This window comes from Procambarus clarkii, chromosome 48 (assembly GCF_040958095.1).
Source record: "Procambarus clarkii isolate CNS0578487 chromosome 48, FALCON_Pclarkii_2.0, whole genome shotgun sequence".
NCBI lineage: Eukaryota > Metazoa > Arthropoda > Malacostraca > Decapoda > Cambaridae > Procambarus > Procambarus clarkii.
The window spans coordinates 29,043,658-29,063,682 of NC_091197.1; the positions used below are offsets into that span (position 1 = coordinate 29,043,658).

Below are 20,025 nucleotides of genomic sequence, written 5' to 3' on the forward strand. Positions count from 1 at the left end.
GGAAGCCTGCCACCACATAGTAATAGTGGTGGAAGCCTGCCTCCACATAGTAATGGTGGTGGAAGCCTGCCACCACATAGTAATGGTGATGGAAGCCTGCCACCACATAGTAATGGTGGTGGAAGCCTGCCTCCACATAGTGTTGGTGGTGGAAGCCTGCCACCACACAGTAATGGTGGTGGAAGCCTGCCTCCACATAGTGATGGTGGTGAAAGCCTGCCACCACATAGTAATGGTGGTGGAAGCCTGCCACCACATAGTGATGGTGATGGGAGCCTGCCACCACATAGTAATGGTGGTGGAAGCCTGCCACAACATAGTAATGGTGGTGGAAGCCTGCCACCACATAGTGATGGTGGTGGAAGCCTGCCACTACATAGTGATGGTGGTGGAAGCCTGCCACCACACAGTGATGGTGGTGGGAGCCTGCCACCACACAGTGATGGTGGTGGGAGCCTGCCACTACACAGTGATGGTAGTGGGAGCCTGCCACCACATAGTGATGGTGGTGGGAGCCTGCCACTACACATTGATGGTGGTGGAAGCCTGCCACTACACATTGATGGTGGTGGAAGCCTGCCACTACATAGTGATGGTGGTGGAAGCCTGCCACCACATTGTGATGGTGGTGGAAGCCTGCCACTACATAGTGATGGTGGTGGAAGCCTGCCACCGCATAGTAATGGTGGTGGAAGCCTGCCACCAAATAGTGATAGTGGTGGAAGCCTGCCACTACATAGTGATGGTGGTGGAAGCCTGCCACCACATTGTGATGGTGGTGGAAGCCTGCCACTACACAGTGATGGTGGTGGAAGCTTGCCACCACATTGTGATGGTGGTGGAAGCCTGCCACCACACAGTGATGGTGGTGGAAGCCTGCCACCACATTGTGATGGTGGTGGAAGCCTGCCACCACATTGTGATGGTGGTAGAAGCCTGCCACCACATTGTGATGGTGGTGGAAGCCTGCCACCACATTGTGATGGTGGTGGAAGCCTGCCACCACATTGCGATGGTGGTGGAAGCCTGCCACCACATTGTGATGGTGGTGGAAGCCTGCCACCACATTGTGATGATGGTGGAAGCCTGCCACCACACAGTGATGGTGGTGGAAGCCTGCCACCACACAGTGATGGTGGTGGGAGCCTGCCACCACACAGTGATGGTGGTGGGAGCCTGCCACCACACAGTGGTGGCAGGCCTACACCCTGTGGTGGGAGCCTGCCACCACACAGTGATGGTGATGGGAGCCTGCCACCACACAGTGATGGTGGTGGAAGCCTGCCACTACATTGTGATGGTGGTGGAAGCCTGCCACCACACAGTGATGGTGGTGGAAGCCTGCCACCACACAGTGATGGTGATGGGAGCCTGCCACCACACAGTGATGGTGGTGGGAGCCTGCCACCACTTTGTGATGGTGGTGGAAGCCTGCCACCACTTTGTGATGGTGGTGGAAGCCTGCCACCACATTGTGATGGTGGTGGAAGCCTGCCACCACACTGTGATGGTGATGGGAGCCTGCCATTACACAGTGATGGTGGTGGGAACCTGCCACCACATTGTGATGGTGGTGGAAGCCTGCCACCACACAGTGATGGTGGTGGGACCCTCCCACCACACAGTGATGGTGGTGGGAGCCTGCCATAACATTGTGATGGTGGTGGAAGCCTGCCACCACACAGTGATGGTGGTGGAATCCTGCCACCACACAGTGATGGTGGTGGAAACCTGCCACTACATAGTGATGGTGATGGGAGCCTGCCACCACACAGTGATGGTGGTGGGAGCCTGCCACCACATTGTGATGGTGGTGGAAGCCTGCCACCACACAGTGATGGTGGTGGAAGCCTGCCACCACACAGTGATGGTGGTGGAAGCCTGCCACCACACAGTGATGGTGGTGGGAGCCTGCCACCACATAGTGATGGTGGTGGAAGCCTGCCACCACATAGTGATGGTGGTGGAAGCCTGCCACCATATACAGTAATGGTGGTGGAAGCCTGCCACCACATTGTGATGGTGGTGGAAGCCTGCACCACACAGTGATGGTGGTGGAAGCCTGCCACCACATAGTGATAGTGGTGGAAGCCTGCCACCACATTGTGATGGTGGTGGAAGCCTGCCACCACACAGTGATGGTGGTGGAAGCCTGCCACCACATAGTGATAGTGGTGGAAGCCTGCCATCATATACAGTAATGGTGGTGGAAGCCTGCCACTACATAGTGATGGTGGTGGAAGCCTGCCACCACACAGTGATGGTGGTGGAAGCCTGCCACCACATTCTGTGATGTCTGTCTGTCTCTGTCTTCCTTTCTGTGTGTCTTTGTGTAAATCATTGTTTCTCTGCCTCAATCTCTCTGGTTTTCTCTGTCTCTCTGTGTGTCTGCGCGTCTCTCCCTCTCTGTGTATCTCTCATATAAATATATCATTGTCTATCATGTAAGCTATTTAATATATAATAGTTACCCCTTTTACTGTTTTACTGAGAGAGAAGAACGTGAATTTTGAAACCTAAGAACCTATAGGAGGATCGTCTGTTTTATGCGACTACGGGCAAATTATTAATAACACGATATTTCTGTTCATTTTCCAAGAGATTAGTGAATAACTGTGTTAATTACTATAAGAATTGTATTTTTCAAATGTTAGTTTCCAAATATTTAGTTGTGTATCGAGGCGGTCAGTGGCAGAATGGTGGTGGGGGTCTGAATGTGAGCCTGACCCCGCTCTTCACTTTTAAATGATGGCGATGACGCCAGACCATGTTATACTGCACCTCTATTACCCACCCAGAGCCGCGTCTCACACCTCTAGAGAGTCAGGAGTGTCAAAGACAGAGTCGGCTCCAGACAGCCTACACCCAGACGCACACACCCAGACGCCCACACCCAGACGCCCACACCAAGACGCCTACACCCAGACGCCTTCACCCAGACGCCTTCACCCAGACGCCTTCACCCAGACGCCTACACCCTGACGCCCACACAAAGACACCCACACCCAGACGCCTTCACCCAGACGCCTTCACCCAGACGCCTACACCCTGACGCCCACACAAAGACACCCACACCCAGACACCCACACCCAGACGCCCACACCCAGACGCCTACACCCTGACGCCCACACAAAGACACCCACACCCAGACACCCACACCCAGACGCCCACACCCAGACGCCCACACCCAGACGCCCACACCCACACCCAGACGCCCACACCCAGACTCCCACACCCACACCCAGACGCCCACACCCAGACTCCATCATCCGCCCTTTACCGTGACGTCATTCTGGAGAGCCGCCGTCCACTCAGCCTGAGGCAGCGGGGGCCGCGGGCCGCGGGCTGACGGCGGCTGACGGAAGTAATGTGGTTTTTCCGCTGATAATTGGCGGGCAGTGACGTCAGCAGTGTGCAGGAGTGGTGGCAGGCTCCCACCACCATCAATATGTGGTGGCAGGCTCCCACCACCATTACTATGTGGTGGCAGGCTCCCACCACCATTACTATGTGGTGGCAGGCTCCCATCACCATTACTATGTGGTGGCAGGCTCCCACCACCATCACTGTGTGGTGGCAGGCTCCCACCACCATTACTATGTGGTGGCAGGCTCCCATCACCATTACTATGTGGTGGCAGGCTCCCACCACCATTACTATGTGGTGGCAGGCTCCCACCACCATTACTATGTGGTGGCAGGCGCCCACCACCATCACTGTGTGGTGGCAGGCTCCCACCACCATCACTGTGTGGTGGCAGGCTCCCACCACCATCACTGTGTGGTGGCAGGCGCCCACCACCATCACTGTGTGGTGGCAGGCCCCCACCACCATCACTGTGTGGTGGCAGGCTCCCACCACCATCACTGTGTGGTGGCAGGCGCCCACCACCATCACTGTGTGGTGGCAGGCCCCCACCACCATCACTGTGTGGTGGCAGGCGCCCATCACCATCACTGTGTGGTGGCAGGTTCCCACCACCATCACTGTGTGGTGGCAGGCCCCTTACCTTACCCTGTGTTCAGGTTTGGACCCAGCCCCATGGCTGCAAGAGTTAAATTGAAGCAAGTGTAAAGTAATGAATGTAGGTGTAGGGCGCACAAGGTCATATATAAAGATAGAATTTGGGAGATAAAATCCTTCAGGAGTCAGGAAGAGAGAAAGACCTGTGGGTTGATATCACGCCAGACCTCTTTCCTGAAGCCCACATCAACAGGATATCATCAGCGGCATATGCAAGGTTGGCTAACATAAGAACGGCATTTAGAAACTTGTGTAAGGAATCATTTAGAACCTTGTATACTACATATGTCAAGTTCATCAGACTAGTACCCGAGCTGAGGGGTATGAGTTATGAGGAGAGTCTACGGGAACTACACCTCTCGTCGCTGGAAGACAGAAGAGTTAGTGGGGACAGATCACCACCTACAAAATTTTCAGGGTAAAGGACAGGGAAGATATAGACATTATTTAAAACAGGTGGTTCTCGCTCAAGGACACAGGTGGCAATTTAGTGCCCAAATGAGCCACAGAGACGTTATAGAATGAACTTTTCAGTGTCAGAGTAGTTAACAGGTGGAATGCATTAGGCAGTGATGTGGTGGAGGCTGACTCCATTCACAGTTTCAAGTGTAGATATGACAGAGCCCAGTAGGCTCAGGAACCAGTACACCTGTTGATTGACGGTTGAGAGGCGGGACTAAAGAGCCAGAGCTCAGCCCCCGCAAGCACAGTTAGGGGAGTTGAGAGTGGTCCAGGACGGACCGAAACGTCGTCGTCCCTTCACCTTCTAGTGTGTGGTCTGGTCAACACAGTTAGGGGAGTACCTACCGGGTAGTTATCCGTGGGTGACTATGGTCGTTCCTTCACGGTGGGTGCTGGTGGACTCTCAGTAAGACCCCTGACCGAGCACGACCACCCGACCACCACCCACGTTAACCTACATGGGACCCAACACTGTTTTCTGGATATGATATGCTGACGAAATTCTGTTAATTACTCCCAGTTGCTTTGATCTTTAAACTTCAAAAGCAAGAGTCAGCTGTGTTGAACCTTGCATTCAGATTACCCTGGAGGGAGAGACACATAACCTGGACACAGGCCCCAGGACACATGGCCCAGGACACATGGCCCAGGACACAGGGCCCGGGGCCTGTCTTCGACACTCTCTTGATCAAACAAGACCTCCTCAGGCCAATGTTTACCGACAGACTTCAACACATATGACTCGCTAATAATCCTGCGATGACATCAAGATTATACGCCCCGCCTTCCGTTGTTACAACCTCGAGGCTGCCAGGTCCTGTAGAGGAGTCCCAGGACTGCCAGGTCCTGTAGAGGAGTCCCAGGACTGCCAGGTCCTGTAGAGGAGTCCCAGGACTGCCAGGTCCAGTAGAGGAGTCCCAGGACTGCCAGGTCCTGTAGAGGATCCCAGGACTGCCAGGTCCTGTAGAGGAGTCCCAGGACTGCCAGGTCCTGTAGAGGAGTCCCAGGACTGCCAGGTCCAGTAGAGGAGTCCCAGGACTGCCAGGTCCTGTAGAGGAGTCCCAGGACTGACAGGTCCTGTAGAGGAGGCCCAGGACTGGCAGGTCCTGTAGAGGAGTCCCAGGACTGCCAGGTCCAGTAGAGGAGTCCCAGGACTGGCAGGTCCTGTAGAGGAGTCCCAGGCCTGCCAGGTCCAGTAGAGGAGTCCCAGGACTGCCAGGTCCAGTAGAGGAGTCCCAGGACTGCCAGGTCCTGTAGAGGAATCCCAGGACTGGCAGGTCCTGTAGAGGAGTCCCAGGACTGCCAGGTCCAGTAGAGGAGTCCCAGAACTGGCAGGTCCTGTAGAGGAGTCCCAGGACTGGCAGGTCCTGTAGAGGAGTCCCAGGACTGCCAGGTCCAGTAGAGGAGTCCCAGGACTGGCAGGTCCTGTAGAGGAGTCCCAGGACTGCAGTAGAGCTGCTGAGATTCCCTGATTTACCTGAGGCCCACTCTAGGGTTCTTGAAGAGGACAGGACGCCGGCGGCTTGTCGAAGGTCCCCCCCACCACCCAATTGACTTGATCTTTTCTAGGTATATATTAGAACTTAATATTAGTATGTTGTGGCAGTGACCTATTAGAGTGGCGAGTGGTTGGGTCGTTAGTACAGGGTTCACCGAGTCCTTCGTCGTGACCCTCGTTACAGCGGGTTTATAAAGACCTTCGTTAAAAAAGGCTTTCGCTTAAGACGGTTTGGAGCAAATGAGCTGAGAAGTCTTGAAGGCTTTCGATGGAGAAGCCTTGGAGGGTATCATCAATGTTGGCTTGGAGGGTATCATCAATGTTGGCTTGGAGGGCATCATCAATGTTGGCTTGGAGGGTATCGTCAATGGTGGCTTGGAGGGTATCATCAATGTTGGCTTGGAGGGTATCATCAATGGTGGCTTGGAGGGTATCATCAATGTTGGCTTGGAGGGTATCATCAATGTTGGCTTGGAGGGTATCATCAATGGTGGCTTGGAGGGTATCATCAATGTTGGCTTGGAGGGTATCATCAATGTTGGCTTGGAGGGTATCATCAATGTTGGCTTGGAGGGTATCATCAACGTTGGCTTGGAGGGTATCATCAATGTTGGCTTGGAGGGTATCATCAATGTTGGCTTGGAGGGTATCATCAATGTTGGCATGGAGGGTATCATCAATGTTGGCTTGGAGGGTATCATCAATGTTGGCTTGGAGGGTATCATCAATGTTGGCTTGGAGGGTATGATCAATGTTGGCTTGGAGGGTATCATCAATGGTGGCTTGGAGGGTATCATCAACGGTGGCTTGGAGGGTATCATCAATGTTGGCTTGGAGGGTATCATCAATGGTGGCTTGGAGGGTATCATCAATGTTGGCTTGGAGGGTATCATCAATGTTGGCTTGGAGGGTATCATCAATGTTGGCTTGGAGGGTATCATCAATGGTGGCTTGGAGGGTATCATCAATGTTGGCTTGGAGGGTATCATCAACGGTGGCTTGGAGGGTATCATCAATGGTGGTTTGGAGGGTATCATCAATGGTGGTTTGGAGGGTATCATCAACGGTGGCTTGGAGGGTATCATCAATGGTGGTTTGGAGGGTATCATCAATGGTGGTTTGGAGGGCATCATCAATGTTGGCTTGGAGGTTATCATCAACGGTTCCTTGGAGGGTACCATCAACGGTGGCTTGGAGGGTATCATCAACGATGACTTGGAGGGTATCATCAATGGTGGCTTGGAGGGCATCATCAATGTTGGCTTGGAGGGTATCATCAACGGTGGCTTGGAGGGTATCATCAATGGTGGCTTGGAGGGCATCATCAATGTTGGCTTGGAGGTTATCATCAACGGTGGCTTGGAGGGTATCATCAACGGTGGTTTGGAGGGCATCATCAATGAGGGCTTGAAGGGTTAAGGGCTTAATTACAGAACACTTGAAAGACCTCATTCAAGAAAACTGACTGACCTCGTTAAGGGAAGCTGAGGAACCATCTTAAGAGACGCCCCTGAAGAACACAGCTGCCAGGCGCCACACTGAACCACCTCGTTAATGTGATGCGAGTTTGAGCAACATCTTCAGTTTAAGTGTAAGTATTTGTCCATCACTTGTTTCCCTTGTCTTTATTAACGGGGCTCTACGAGGTAATCCGAACATGGTGTGTTTGTCTTTAGTGCCTTGTGTTCGGGCCCTTGTACTCACCTAATTGTTCTTGTGGGGGTTGAGCTCTGGCTCTTTGGTCCCGCCTCTCAACCGTCAATTAACAGGTGTACAGATTCCTGAGCCTATTGGGCTCTATCATATCTACACTTGAAACTGTGTATGGAGTCAGCCTCCACCACATCACTGCCTAATGCATTCCATTTGTCAACCACTCTGACACTTTAAAAGTTCTTTCTAATATCTCTGTGGCTCATTAGAAAGAACTTTTTAGAACGAACTTGTGTTCGTACCTTTGTGTTCGAACCATTCTGGCATTCGTAGAGGTATTGAAGCATGCTTACTGCGATGTTTGGTACCCGGCTAGGGGTACCAAACACACACACATACATTGGGTGCTGGGTGGCCGAGTGGACAGCGCTCTCGACTTGTGGACCTAGGGACCGGGGTTCGATCCCCAAACAACCGGCGGAGACAGATGGGCAGAGTTTCCTTAACCCTGATGCTCCTGTTACCTAGCAGTAAATAGGTACCTGGGAGTTAGACAATTGCTACGGGCTGCTTCCTGTGTATGTGTGTGTGTGTGGAGGAGCAAAAATAGTTAGTAGTTAGTAACAGTTGACTGATTGACAGTTGAGAGGCGGGCCGAAAGAGCAGAGCTCAACTCCCGCAAGCACAACTAGGTGAATACAAATAGGTGAATACACACACACACACACACACACACACACACACACACACACACACACACACACACACACACACACACACACACACACACACACTGCTATACAAACTTGAGAGGCAGGCAGGAGCAAGCGGAAAGGCCCTAGTATGGGTGAAGAACTACCTAACAGGAAGGAGCCAGAGGGTAATGGTAAGGGCGAGAAGTCGGACTGGCGAACAGTAACAAGTGGAGTACCTCAAGGATCGGTGCTGGGACCAATCCTCTTTCTAATTTACGTAAATGATATGTTTACATGAGTGGAATCATAAATGTCAATGTTTGCGGATGACGCAAAATTAATGAGAAGAGTTGTGACAGACGAGGATTGTAGGATCCTCCAAGAGGACTTAAACAGGTTGCAGAGATGGTCAGGGAAATGGCTACTGGAGTTTAACATCAGTAAATGTAAAGTTATGGAAATGGGATTAGGTGATAGGAGACCAAAGGGACAGTACACAATGAAGGGGAACAGCCTACCTGTAACGATTCGAGAAAGAGACCTGGGAGTGGATGTGACACCTAATCTAACTCCTGAGGCACATATAAATAGGATAACGACAGCAGCGTACTCTACACTGGCGAAAATTAGAACTTCATTCAGAAACCTAAATGAGGAGGCTTTTAGGGCGCTTTACACTGCCTACGTGAGACCCGTCTTAGAGTATGCCGCGCCATCATGGAGCCCCCACCTGAAGAAACACATAAAGAAACTGGAGAAGGTTCAGAGGTTTGCGACGAGGCTTGTCCCAGAGTTACGAGGGATGGGATATGAAGAGCGTCTGCAGGAACTGAACCTTACGACACTAGAGAAAAGAAGGGAGAGAGGAGATATGATAGGGACATATAAAATACTCAGAGGAATTGACAAAATGGAAATAGATGTTCACACATAATAATAACAGAACTAGGGGACATGGGTGGAAACTGGAAACTCAGATGAGTCACAGAGATGTTAGGAAGTTTTCTTTTAGCGTGAGAGTAGTGGAAAAATGGAATGCACTTGGGGAACAGGTTGTGGAAGCAAATACTATTCATACTTTTAAAATTAGGTATGATAGGGAAATGGGACAGGAGTCATTGCTGTAAACAACCGATAGCTGGAAAGGCGGGATCCAAGAGTCAATGCTCGATCCTGCAAGCACAAATAGGTGAGTATAAATAGGTGAGTACACAATACCTGGCTAGGGGTATTGTGTGTGCCCTCTTTCAGGTATTGAAAGAGTGTGCAGGAGCACTCTGCTTGCCACTCTCCATAGTGTATAGTAGGTCACTGGAAACGGGAGACCTACCAGAAATATGGAAGACGGCTAATGTGGTCCCAATATACAAAAAGAGTGACAGACAAGAGGCACTGAACTACAGGCCAGTGTCCTTAACTTGTATACCATGCAAGGTGATGAAGAAGATTGTGAGAAAAAACCTAGTAACACATCTGGAGAGAAGAGACTTCGTGACAACCCATCAACATTCAGGGAGTGTAAATCTTGCCTTACAGGCTTAATAGAATTCTACGATCAGGTGACAAAGATTAAGCAAGAAAGAGAAGGATGGGCGGACTGCATCTTTTTGGACTGTCGGAAAGCCTTTGACACAGTACCCCATAAAAGGTTGATGCATAAGCTGGAGAAACAGGCAGGAGTAACTGATAGGGCGCTCCAGTGGATAAGGGAGTACCTAAGCAATAGGAAGCAGAGAATTACAGTTTTTTTTTTCTACCACAAACGTGGCCACACATTTACAATGCTAACCAGCATATATACATTTTCTTCTGTCCTCCATGGACAGGGTTAGAGATGTGTTAAACATATAGTTCAAGGGTTTATTGAACAATCAACCACAGAAGGTGATTCGGGGCTTTTAAAATGCTAAGCTAACCTACATACGTTAATACATAGATACACAGATTTATGTATGCCCTACATAAAGTGTTCGATGTGTCTTTTACATAGTGTCATTAATGTGCATTTACAAAGGTGAAATGTAATTCTGATCAGCTTCCATATATACTTTATACACATACATATACACACACACACATATACGTACACATACATATATACATACATGTATACATACATATATATACACACACACACATGCATTCACATACATTTGTCTCTTTTACTCTGACAGAGTGAGATAGCTGATAGAGAAACTATTGTGCAATTAAGCACTTAATCACTGAAGGTGCTTTTACGAGCTCAGGTTATATAGTTACATCACATACATACATTATATAATTGATACATTACATGGTTAATCTTGGGTACAAGTCCAATATATCATTAAGTGTTCCAGTACTCATATAGTAACTACAGAGTTCAGCATACCTTAGCCCAGGAGGGCGAAAGTCAGTCAGTATGGGACATTCTACAATATAATGTTCAAGAGAGTGCATGTTTTCTCTTTCACAAAGTTGACACATTGTGTACCCGACATTTGGGTTTTGAGAAAACTGTCAGATACGTCTATATCCCAGGCGTATTCTGGCCACTATAACATCACATTGCCGGGCACTTGTTCTATTAGTCGCATATGTGAATGTCTCCTCACGATATCTATCATAATATTTAATGTTACAACTTTCCGGTCTTTGTGAATTTGTTAGGTCTGTGAGAGTTACAGTGAAAGGTGAGACCTCAGATTGGCGTGAAGTCACCAGTGGAATCCCACAGGGCTCTGTACTCGGACCTATCCTGTTTCTGATATACGTAAATGATCTCCCAGAGGGTATAGACTCATTCCTCTCAATGTTTGCTGACGACGCCAAAATTATGAGACGGATTAAGACAGAGCAGGACAGCTTGAGGCTTCAAGAAGACCTGGACAAGCTGCATGAATGGTCGAACAAATGGTTGTTAGAGTTTAACCCAAGCAAATGTAATGTAATGAAGATAGAGGTAGGAAGCAGGAGACCAGATACAAGGTATCATTTGGGAGATGAAATACTTCAAGAGTCAGAAAGAAGGAAAGACCTGGGGGTTGATATCAGGCCAGACCTGTCCCCTGAAGCTCATATCAAGAAGATAACATGAGCAGCATATGCCAGGTTGGCTAACATAAGAACGGCCTTTAGAAACTTGTGTAAGGAATCTTTCAGAACATTATATACCACATATGTCAGACCAATCCTGGAGTATGTGGCTCCAGCATGGAGTCCATAGCTAGTCAAGCATAAGACAAAACTGGAAAAGGTTCAAAGGTATGCCACCAGACTAGTACCCGAGCTGAGAGGTATGAGCTACGAGGAGAGACTACGGGAATTAAATCTCACTTCGTTGGAAGACAGAAGAGTTAGGGGGAACATGATCACCACATTCAAGATTCTCAAGGGAATCGACAGGGTAGATAAAGACAGGCTATTTAACACAAGGGGCACACGCACTAGGGGACACAGGTGGAAACTGAGTGCCCAAATGAGCCACAGAGATATTAGAAAGAACTTTTTTAGTGTCAGAATGGTTGACAAATGGAATGCATTACGAAGTGATGTGGTGGAGGTTGACTCCATACACAGTTTCAAGTGTAGATATGATAGAGCCCAATAGGCTCAGGAACCTGTACACCTGTTGATTGACGGTTGAGAGGCGGGACCAAAGAGTCAGAGCTCAATCCCCGAAAGCTCAACTAAGTGAGTACACACACACACACACACACACACACACACACACACACACACACACGCACGCACGCACGCACGCACGCACGCGCACACACACACACACACACACACACACACACACAGCCAACATGTCAAGGGACCCACAAGAATGAGAGGCAATGACGAACCAGCTAGACTCGACCTGATACTCATCTTGAATGAGTCAGAAATAAGAGAAGTCAAATATGAAGCCCCGATAGGAATGAGTGACCACAGTGTCTTGACATTTGTTATCTGGTGGAGGTAGAGATAACCTATCTAAGGATGGGACCGGAAGGGAAAAGACTAAATTACCGAAGAGGAAAATATGACGAGATGAGAAACTTCCTAATGGGAATACCATGGGAAACAGAACTCAGAGAGAAGACTGTACAGGACATGATGGATTATGTCACCCAAAAGTGCCGGGAAGCTGCAGACAGGTTTATCCCGGTCCAAAAGGAGAAAAACGAATAGCAACAGAAGAATCCATGGTTCAACCAGGAATGTAAGGTAGCGAAGCAACTGAGTAAATGAACATGGAGAAACTACAGGAATAACAGAACACCAGAGAGCAGGGAGAGATACCAGAGGGCCAGTAATGAGTACCTCAGAGTGAGGAGGGAAGCAGAGAGACAGTATGAAAATGACATTGCGAGTAAAGCCAAGACCCAACCAAAACTGCTCCACAGCCACATCAGGAGGAAAACAGCAGTGAAGGAACAAGTGATGAAACTGAGAAAAGGGGAGAACAGATACACAGAGAACGACAAGGAGGTTTGTGAAGAAATCAACAGGAGATTCCAGGAGGTCTTCACAATAGAACAAGGAGAAGCCCCTGTACTAAGAGAGGAGGCAAACCAAGCAACCTTGGAGAAATTTGACTTCACCAGTGATGAGGTCAAAACGAATCTGTTGGAGCAGAATGAGACAAAGGCTGTTGGGCCTGACAGAATCTCACCGTGGATACTAAACGAAGGCGCAGAGGCACTAAGTGTGCCACTCTCTATGGTGTATAACAGGTCACTGGAAACAGGAGACCTATCAGAAAGCTGGAGGACAGCTAATGTAGTCCTAATATACAAAAAGGGCGACAGGCAAGAGGCACTGAACTGCAGGCCAGTTTCCCTAACTTGTATACCATGCAAGGTGATGGAGAAGATCGCGAAGAAAAGGCTCGTAGAGCATCTGGAGGGAAATAGCTTTGTAACACACCGCTAGCATGAGTTCAGAGATGGTAAATCGTGCCTCACAGGTATAATAGAATTGACCAAACAACAAAAATTTTGGCAAGAAAGAGAAGAATAGGCAGACTGCATTTTCTTGGACTGTCAGAAAGCCTTTGACACAGTTACCCATAAAAAGCTGTTACAAAAGTTGAAGCAACAGGCAGGAGTAAAAAGGAAGGTGCTCCAGTGGATAAGGGAGTATCTAAGCAACAGGAAACAGCGAGTAACTATGAGGGGGGAGACATCAGAGTGGCGAGATGTCACCAGCGGAGTCCCACAGGGCTCTATACTTGGACCCATCCTGGTTCTAATATATGTAAACGATTTTCCAGAGGGTATAGACTCATTCCTCTCATTGTTTGCTGATGATACAAAAATTATGAGAAGAATCAAGACAGATGATCAGATGATGATAGACAGAGACTACAGTACGACCTGGACAAACTGGTGGAATGGTCTAGAAGATGGCTACTAAAGTTCAATTCATGAAAGTGTAAAGTAATGAAATTAGGCGAATGGAATGTGAGAGACATTCTCGTAGTTCTTTTGCGGACTTTGCCTGTTCTTACCTGTTCCTGCCCTCGTGGGTTTGATCTGTCATCCTCAACCTAAGCCAAGGCTCAGGAAAATAAATTTAATTAATTAAGTTTAAAAGTTAATGAAGATGGGAAAAGTGAAGTGATTGTTAGAACAAGAGAATGACAATAGTTTGAGGAACACATGGTCATTAGGGCCGCCATGATCTTAAATGTTCCAACCTAGAGGTACAAGTATATATAATTCCTGGCATCCTTAAACAACAACTTATCAGATAAGATCCCCCTCATGTTATCCATCAACTAAGGATTATCAATCTACATATATCACAACTTTTTTGTTTAAGCAATAAGTGCGTCTCACTGCCTCACACAGTAACGTTCACAAACTGAAAATAAACGATACACTACTTAATAGAACATTTAATGAACATAATCGTTCATCATGTCACAGTGATGTTGTCTGAGGCTCGACTCACAATACTCCAGTGTCCTGAAGCTGCTTCAACACACCAGCTGTATCATGTCACACATATTGTTATGTATCCTGTATCATATGTGTCTCTCTCACAGAGGGAAATAAATCTTCTCTCTAAATATTGACAAACATCCGTTGTGGTGGTGAGCTCAGTGATCTCATATGTTGTAGTGGTGAGCTCAGTGATCTCATATGTTGTAGTGGTGAGCTCAGTGATCTCATATGTTGTAGTGGTGAGCTCAGTGATCTCATATGTTGTAGTGGTGAGCTCAGTGATCTCATATGTTGTAGTGGTGAGCTCAGTGATCTCATATGTTGTAGTGGTGAGCTCAGTGATCTCATATGTTGTGGTGGTGAGCTCAGTGATCTCATATGTTGTAGTGGTGAGCTCAGTGATCTCATATGTTGTGGTGGTGAGCTCAGTGATCTCATATGTTGTGGTGGTGAGCTCAGTGACCTCATATGTTGTGGTGGTGAGCTCAGTGACCTCATCTGTTGTGGTGGTGAGCTCAGTGACCTCATCTGTTGTGCTGGTGAGCTCAGTGACCTCATCTGTTGTGCTGGTGAGCTCAGTGACCTCATCTGTTGTGCTGGTGAGCTCAGTGACCTCATCTGTTATGGTGGCGAGCTCAGTGATCTCACATGTTGTGCTGGTGAGCTCAGTGTTCTCACCTATTGTGCTGGTGAGCTCAGTGACCTCATCTGTTGTAGTGGTGAGCTCAGTCACCTCATCTGTTGTGTTGGTGAGCTCAGTGATCTCATCTGTTGTGTTGGTGAGCTCAGTGATCTCATATGTTGTGATGGTGAGCTCAGTGATCTCATCTGTTGTGGTGGTTAGCTCAGTGATCTCATATGTTGTGTTGGTGAGCTCAGTGATCTCATATGTTGTGGTGGTCAGCTCAGTGACCTCATCTGTTGTGGTGGTGAGCTCAGTGACCTCATCTGTTGTGGTGGTGAGCTCAGTGTTCTCACCTGTTGTGCTGGTGAGCTAAGTGACCTCATCTGTTGTGCTGTTGAGCTCAGTGATCTCACCTGTTGTGGTGGTGCGCTTAGTGATCTCGTGTGTTATGGTGGTGAGCTCAGTGATCTCACCTGTTGTGGTGGTGAGCTCAGTGAACTCGTGTGTTGTGGTGGTGAGCTCAGTGAACTCGTGTGTTGTGGTGGTGAGCTCAGTGAACTCGTGTGTTGTGGTGGTGAGCTCAGTGATCTCGTGTGTTGTGGTTGTGAGCTCAGTGATCTCGTGTGTTGTGGTGGTGAGCTCAGTGATCTCGTGTGTTGTGGTGGTGAGCTCAGTGATCTTGTGTGTTGTGGTGGTGAGCTCAGTGATCTCGTGTGTTGTGGTGGTGAGCTCAGTGATCTTGTGTGTTGTGGTGGTGAGCTCAGTGATCTCGTGTGTTGTGGTGGTGAGCTCAGTGATCTTGTGTGTTGTGGTGGTGAGCTCAGTGATCTCGTGTGTTGTGGTGGTGAGCTCAGTGATCTTGTGTGTTGTGGTGGTGAGCTCAGTGATCTCGTGTGTTGTGGTGGTGAGCTCAGTGAACTCACAACATAACCATTTCCTGGACGAGAATTATTAAACTCTGCAAATAATGAGCATAAATAAATTAGCTCACCAAACTGCACATTCATGTCTTGTATTCAACAGATGATTGTTGATGAGTGACTCACCCTGAGGTACAGAAGCTCATCAAGCCAGCGAGTATGAAAACGTATTCAGCAAATGTCCCCTTGAGTTCCTCAAACACTGGAGTGGCTGCCTCTGGGAACGGAACTCAAGGACTTGGACAACTTTTCTACTTCAGTGATAGAGGATATCCAGATAGAAGAAGATATCTACAGAAGTGTCTAAGAAGATATAAGAAGTTTCTCGGCTACAAGAAGCAGCCCAGACGAAGACGTTACGTCCCTCTGGGACCACACTCCCTACGACATGTCCCAACTGCGTCGCAAACCTACAACAATGAGGAAATTAACACATTATGGCGATGGATGAAGGGGCCATCGAACACGGAGTCCCTTCCGTTAGACACTCTCCCCCTGACCCCTGAATGCTTCCAAAGTTTTTTTTCTCACTACAAGACATGCTGGAGAGGACAATGTTCCCCAAGACCCCCCTTCCTCTGAGGACGTCAACATCGGGACGGTGATGGGGCAAAATGGGAATATAGGTCATTCTTACCTAACCTCACTTGACCTTAAACTAGCCAATTTTTAACAAGCCTAATTCATTCTAACCTAGCATAACCTAACCCATTCTAACCTAACCTATCCTTTAAACCGAAGCTGATCCTCTGCAGATTGTAACGTTCGTGGATAGAGAACCTTTAACGTTTATGGATATCCTAGCTATAGTGCCCATATCCTAGCCTATATTCTAGCATATTCTAGTCTCGATTCATGCAGGTAGGCATTCAGTCCCATAGCGTCCACAAGTGGTTGGGCACCATTCCTTCCCCTCGTCACATCCCAATTCCTTATCCTGAACCCCTTCCAAGTGCTATATAGTCCTAATGGCTTGACGCTTTCTCATGAAAATTCCCTTCCTCCCTCCCTCCTGGTGCCCATATCCTAGCCCCTGATGCCCATATCCTAATTCCTATTGCCCATATCTTAGCTCCTAGTGCCCATATCCTAGCTAATGTGTCCATATCCCACCACCTAGTGCCCATAGCCTAGCTCGTTGTGCCCATATCCCAGCTCCCAGTGCCCATACCCTAGCTCCTAATGCCCATATCTTAGCTCCTAGTGCCCATATCCTAGCTTCTAGTGCCAATATCCTAGTTCCTAGTGCCCATATCCTAACTCCTAGTGCCAATATCCTAGTTCCTAGTGCCCATATCCTAGCTCCTAGTGCCAATATCCTAGTTCCTAGTGCCCATATCCTAGCTAATGTGTCTATATCCCACCGCCTAGTGCCCATAGCCTAGCTCCTAGTGCTCATATCTTGGCTCCTAGTGTCAATATCCTAGCTCCTTGTGCCAACATCCCAGCTCCATGTGCCAATATCCCAGCTACTTGTGCCCATATCCTAGCTAATGTGTCCATATCCCACCGCCTAGTACCCATAGCCAAGCTCCTTGTGCCCATATCCCAGCTCCTAGTGCCCATATCCTACCTCCTAGTGCCCATATCCTAGCTCCTAGTGCCCATGTCCCAGCTCCTAGTGCCCATATCCCAGCTCCTAGTGCCCATATCCTACCTCCTAGTACCCATAGCCAAGCTCCTTGTGCCCATATCCTAGCTCCTAGTGCCCATATCCTAGCTCCTAGTGCCCATGTCCGAGCTCCTAGTACCCATATCCCAGCTCCTAGTGCCCATATCCTAGCTCCTAGTCCCCATATCCTAGCTCTTAGTGACCATGTCCCAGCTCCTAGTGCCCATATCCTAGCACCTAGTGTCCATGTCCTAGCTCTTTGTGCCAATATCCTAGCTCATAGTACCCATATCCTAGCTCCTTGTGCCAATATCCTAGCTCCTTGTGCCCATAGCCTAGCTTCTAGAGCCTATATCCTAGGGTCTTGTGCCAATATCCTAGCTCTCTGTGCCCATATCCTAGCTCCTAGTGCCTATATCCTAGCTCCTAGTGCCCATATCCAAGCTTCTAGTGCCCATATCCTAGCTCCTAGTGCCCATATCCTAGCTCCTAGTGCCTATATCCTAGCTCCTAGTGCCCATATACTAGCTCCTTTTGCCCATATCCCAGCTCCTAGTGCCCATATTCTAGCTCCTAGTGCCCATATCCAAGCTTCTAGTGCCCATATCCTAGCTCATAGTGCCCATATCCTAGCTTCTAGTGCCCATATCCTAGCTCTTTTTGCCCATACCCTACCTCCTAGTGCCCATATCCTAGCTCCTTGTGCTCTTATCCAAGCCCCTTGTGCCCATATCCTAGTTCCTAGTGCCCATATCCTAGCTCTTTTTGTCCATATCCTAGCTCCTATGCCCATATCCTAGCTCCTTGTGCCCATATCCTAGCTCCTTGTGCCCATATCCTAGCTCCTTGTACCCATATCCTTGCTCCTTTTGCCCATATCTCAGCTCCTAGTGCCAATATCCCAGCTCCTATTGCCCATATCCTAGCTCCTACTGCCCATATCCTAGCTCCTGCTGCCCATATCCTAGTTCCTTGTGCCCATATCCTAGCTCCTTGTACCCATATCCTAGCTCCTTGTGCCCATATCCTAGTTCCTTGTGCCCATATCCTAGCTCCTTGTACCCATATCCTAGCTCCTTGTGCCCATATCCTAGCTCCTTGTGCCCATATCCTAGTTCCTTGTGCCCATATCCTAGCTCCTTGTGCCCATATCCTAGCTCCTTGTGCCCATATCCTAGCTCCTTGTGCCCATATCCTAGCTCCTTGTGCCCATATCCTAGCTCCTTACGCATATATCCTAGCTTCTAGTGCCCATATCCTAGCTCCTTGTGCCCATATCCTAGCTCCTTATGCAATTATCCAAGCTTCTAGTTACCATATCCTAGCTCCTTGTGCCCATATCCTAGCTCCTTATGCAAATATCCTAACTCCAAGTGCCCATATCCTAGCTCCTTATGCAAATATCCTACTCCTAGTGCCCATATCCTAACTCCTTGTGCCCATATCCCAGCTCCTTGTGCCCATATCCTAGCTCCTTGTGCCCATATCCTAGTTCCTAGTGCCCATATCCTTATCCTCTTATCTACTTCGACGGATGTGCAGATAGACTAGGACGTAGATGTTAATATAAACAAGTGTGTGGTGAGGGAAGAGAGGCAGGGTCCAGGAGCTGAGAGACAACACCCCCAACACTGCCCTTGGTCGCCCTAGACTAGCAATGTATTCATTAATTAGACTCAAAGTTAAGACTGCCGGAACTCCTGTCTCAGAGGAGATGAATGACTTTATAAGTTCCTCCAATTTTAAAGACTGAATGATGAAGAGAGAGAGAGAGAGAGAGAGAGAGAGAGAGAGAGAGAGAGAGAGAGAGAGAGAGAGAGAGAGAGAGAGAGAGAGAGAGAGAGAGAGAGAGAGAGAGAGAGAGAGAGAGAGAGAGAGAGAGTGAGTGAGTGAGTGAGTGAGTGAGTGAGTGAGTGAGTGAGTGAGTGAGTGAGTGAGTGAGTGAGTGAGTGAGTGAGTGAGTGAGTGAGTGAGTGAGTGAGTGAGTGAGTGAGTGAGTGAGTGAGTGAGTGAGTGAGTGAGTGAGTGAGTGAGTGAGTGAGTGAGTGAGTGAGTGAGTGAGTGAGTGAGTGAGTGAGTGAGTGAGTGAGTGAGTGAGTGAGTGAGTGAGTGAGTGAGTGAGTGAGTGAGTGAGTGAGTGAGTGAGTGAGTGAGTGAGTGAGTGAGTGAGTGAGTGAGTGAGTGAGTGAGTGAGTGAGTGAGTGAGTGAGTGAGTGAGTGAGTGAGTGAGTGAGTGAGTGAGTGAGTGAGTGAGTGAGTGAGTGAGTGAGTGAGTGAGTGAGTGAGTGAGTGAGTGAGTGAGTGAGTGAGTGAGTGAGTGAGTGAGTGAGTGAGTGAGTGAGTGAGTGAGTGAGTGAGTGAGTGAGTGAGTGAGTGAGTGAGTGAGTGAGTGAGTGAGTGAGTGAGTGAGTGAGTGAGTGAGTGAGTGAGTGAGTGAGTGAGTGAGTGAGTGAGTGAGTGAGTGAGTGAGTGAGTGAGTGAGTGAGTGAGTGAGTGAGTGAGTGAGTGAGTGAGTGAGTGAGTGAGTGAGTGAGTGAGTGAGTTCCACCTTGCTCCGGGGGAACGTGAACAGCCAAGCCTTCACCGGGACCTCCAGCACATGCCTCTCCCTCACCGCCA

General features: G+C 48.7%; 1 protein-coding gene across 1 annotated transcript in view; it reads left to right on the top strand.

Moving 5' to 3' along the window:
- The window catches only part of LOC123750909 (S-antigen protein-like), a 72,041-nt gene extending 64,639 nt beyond the window's left edge, over positions 1 to 7,402 (top strand). Inside the window, exon 2 of the mRNA XM_069302803.1 lies at positions 6,245 to 7,402. Coding sequence (XP_069158904.1) covers positions 6,245 to 7,402 — 1,158 coding nt within the window. The remainder of the gene's footprint in view (positions 1 to 6,244) is intronic.
- Positions 7,403 to 20,025: the final 12,623 nt, after the last annotated feature.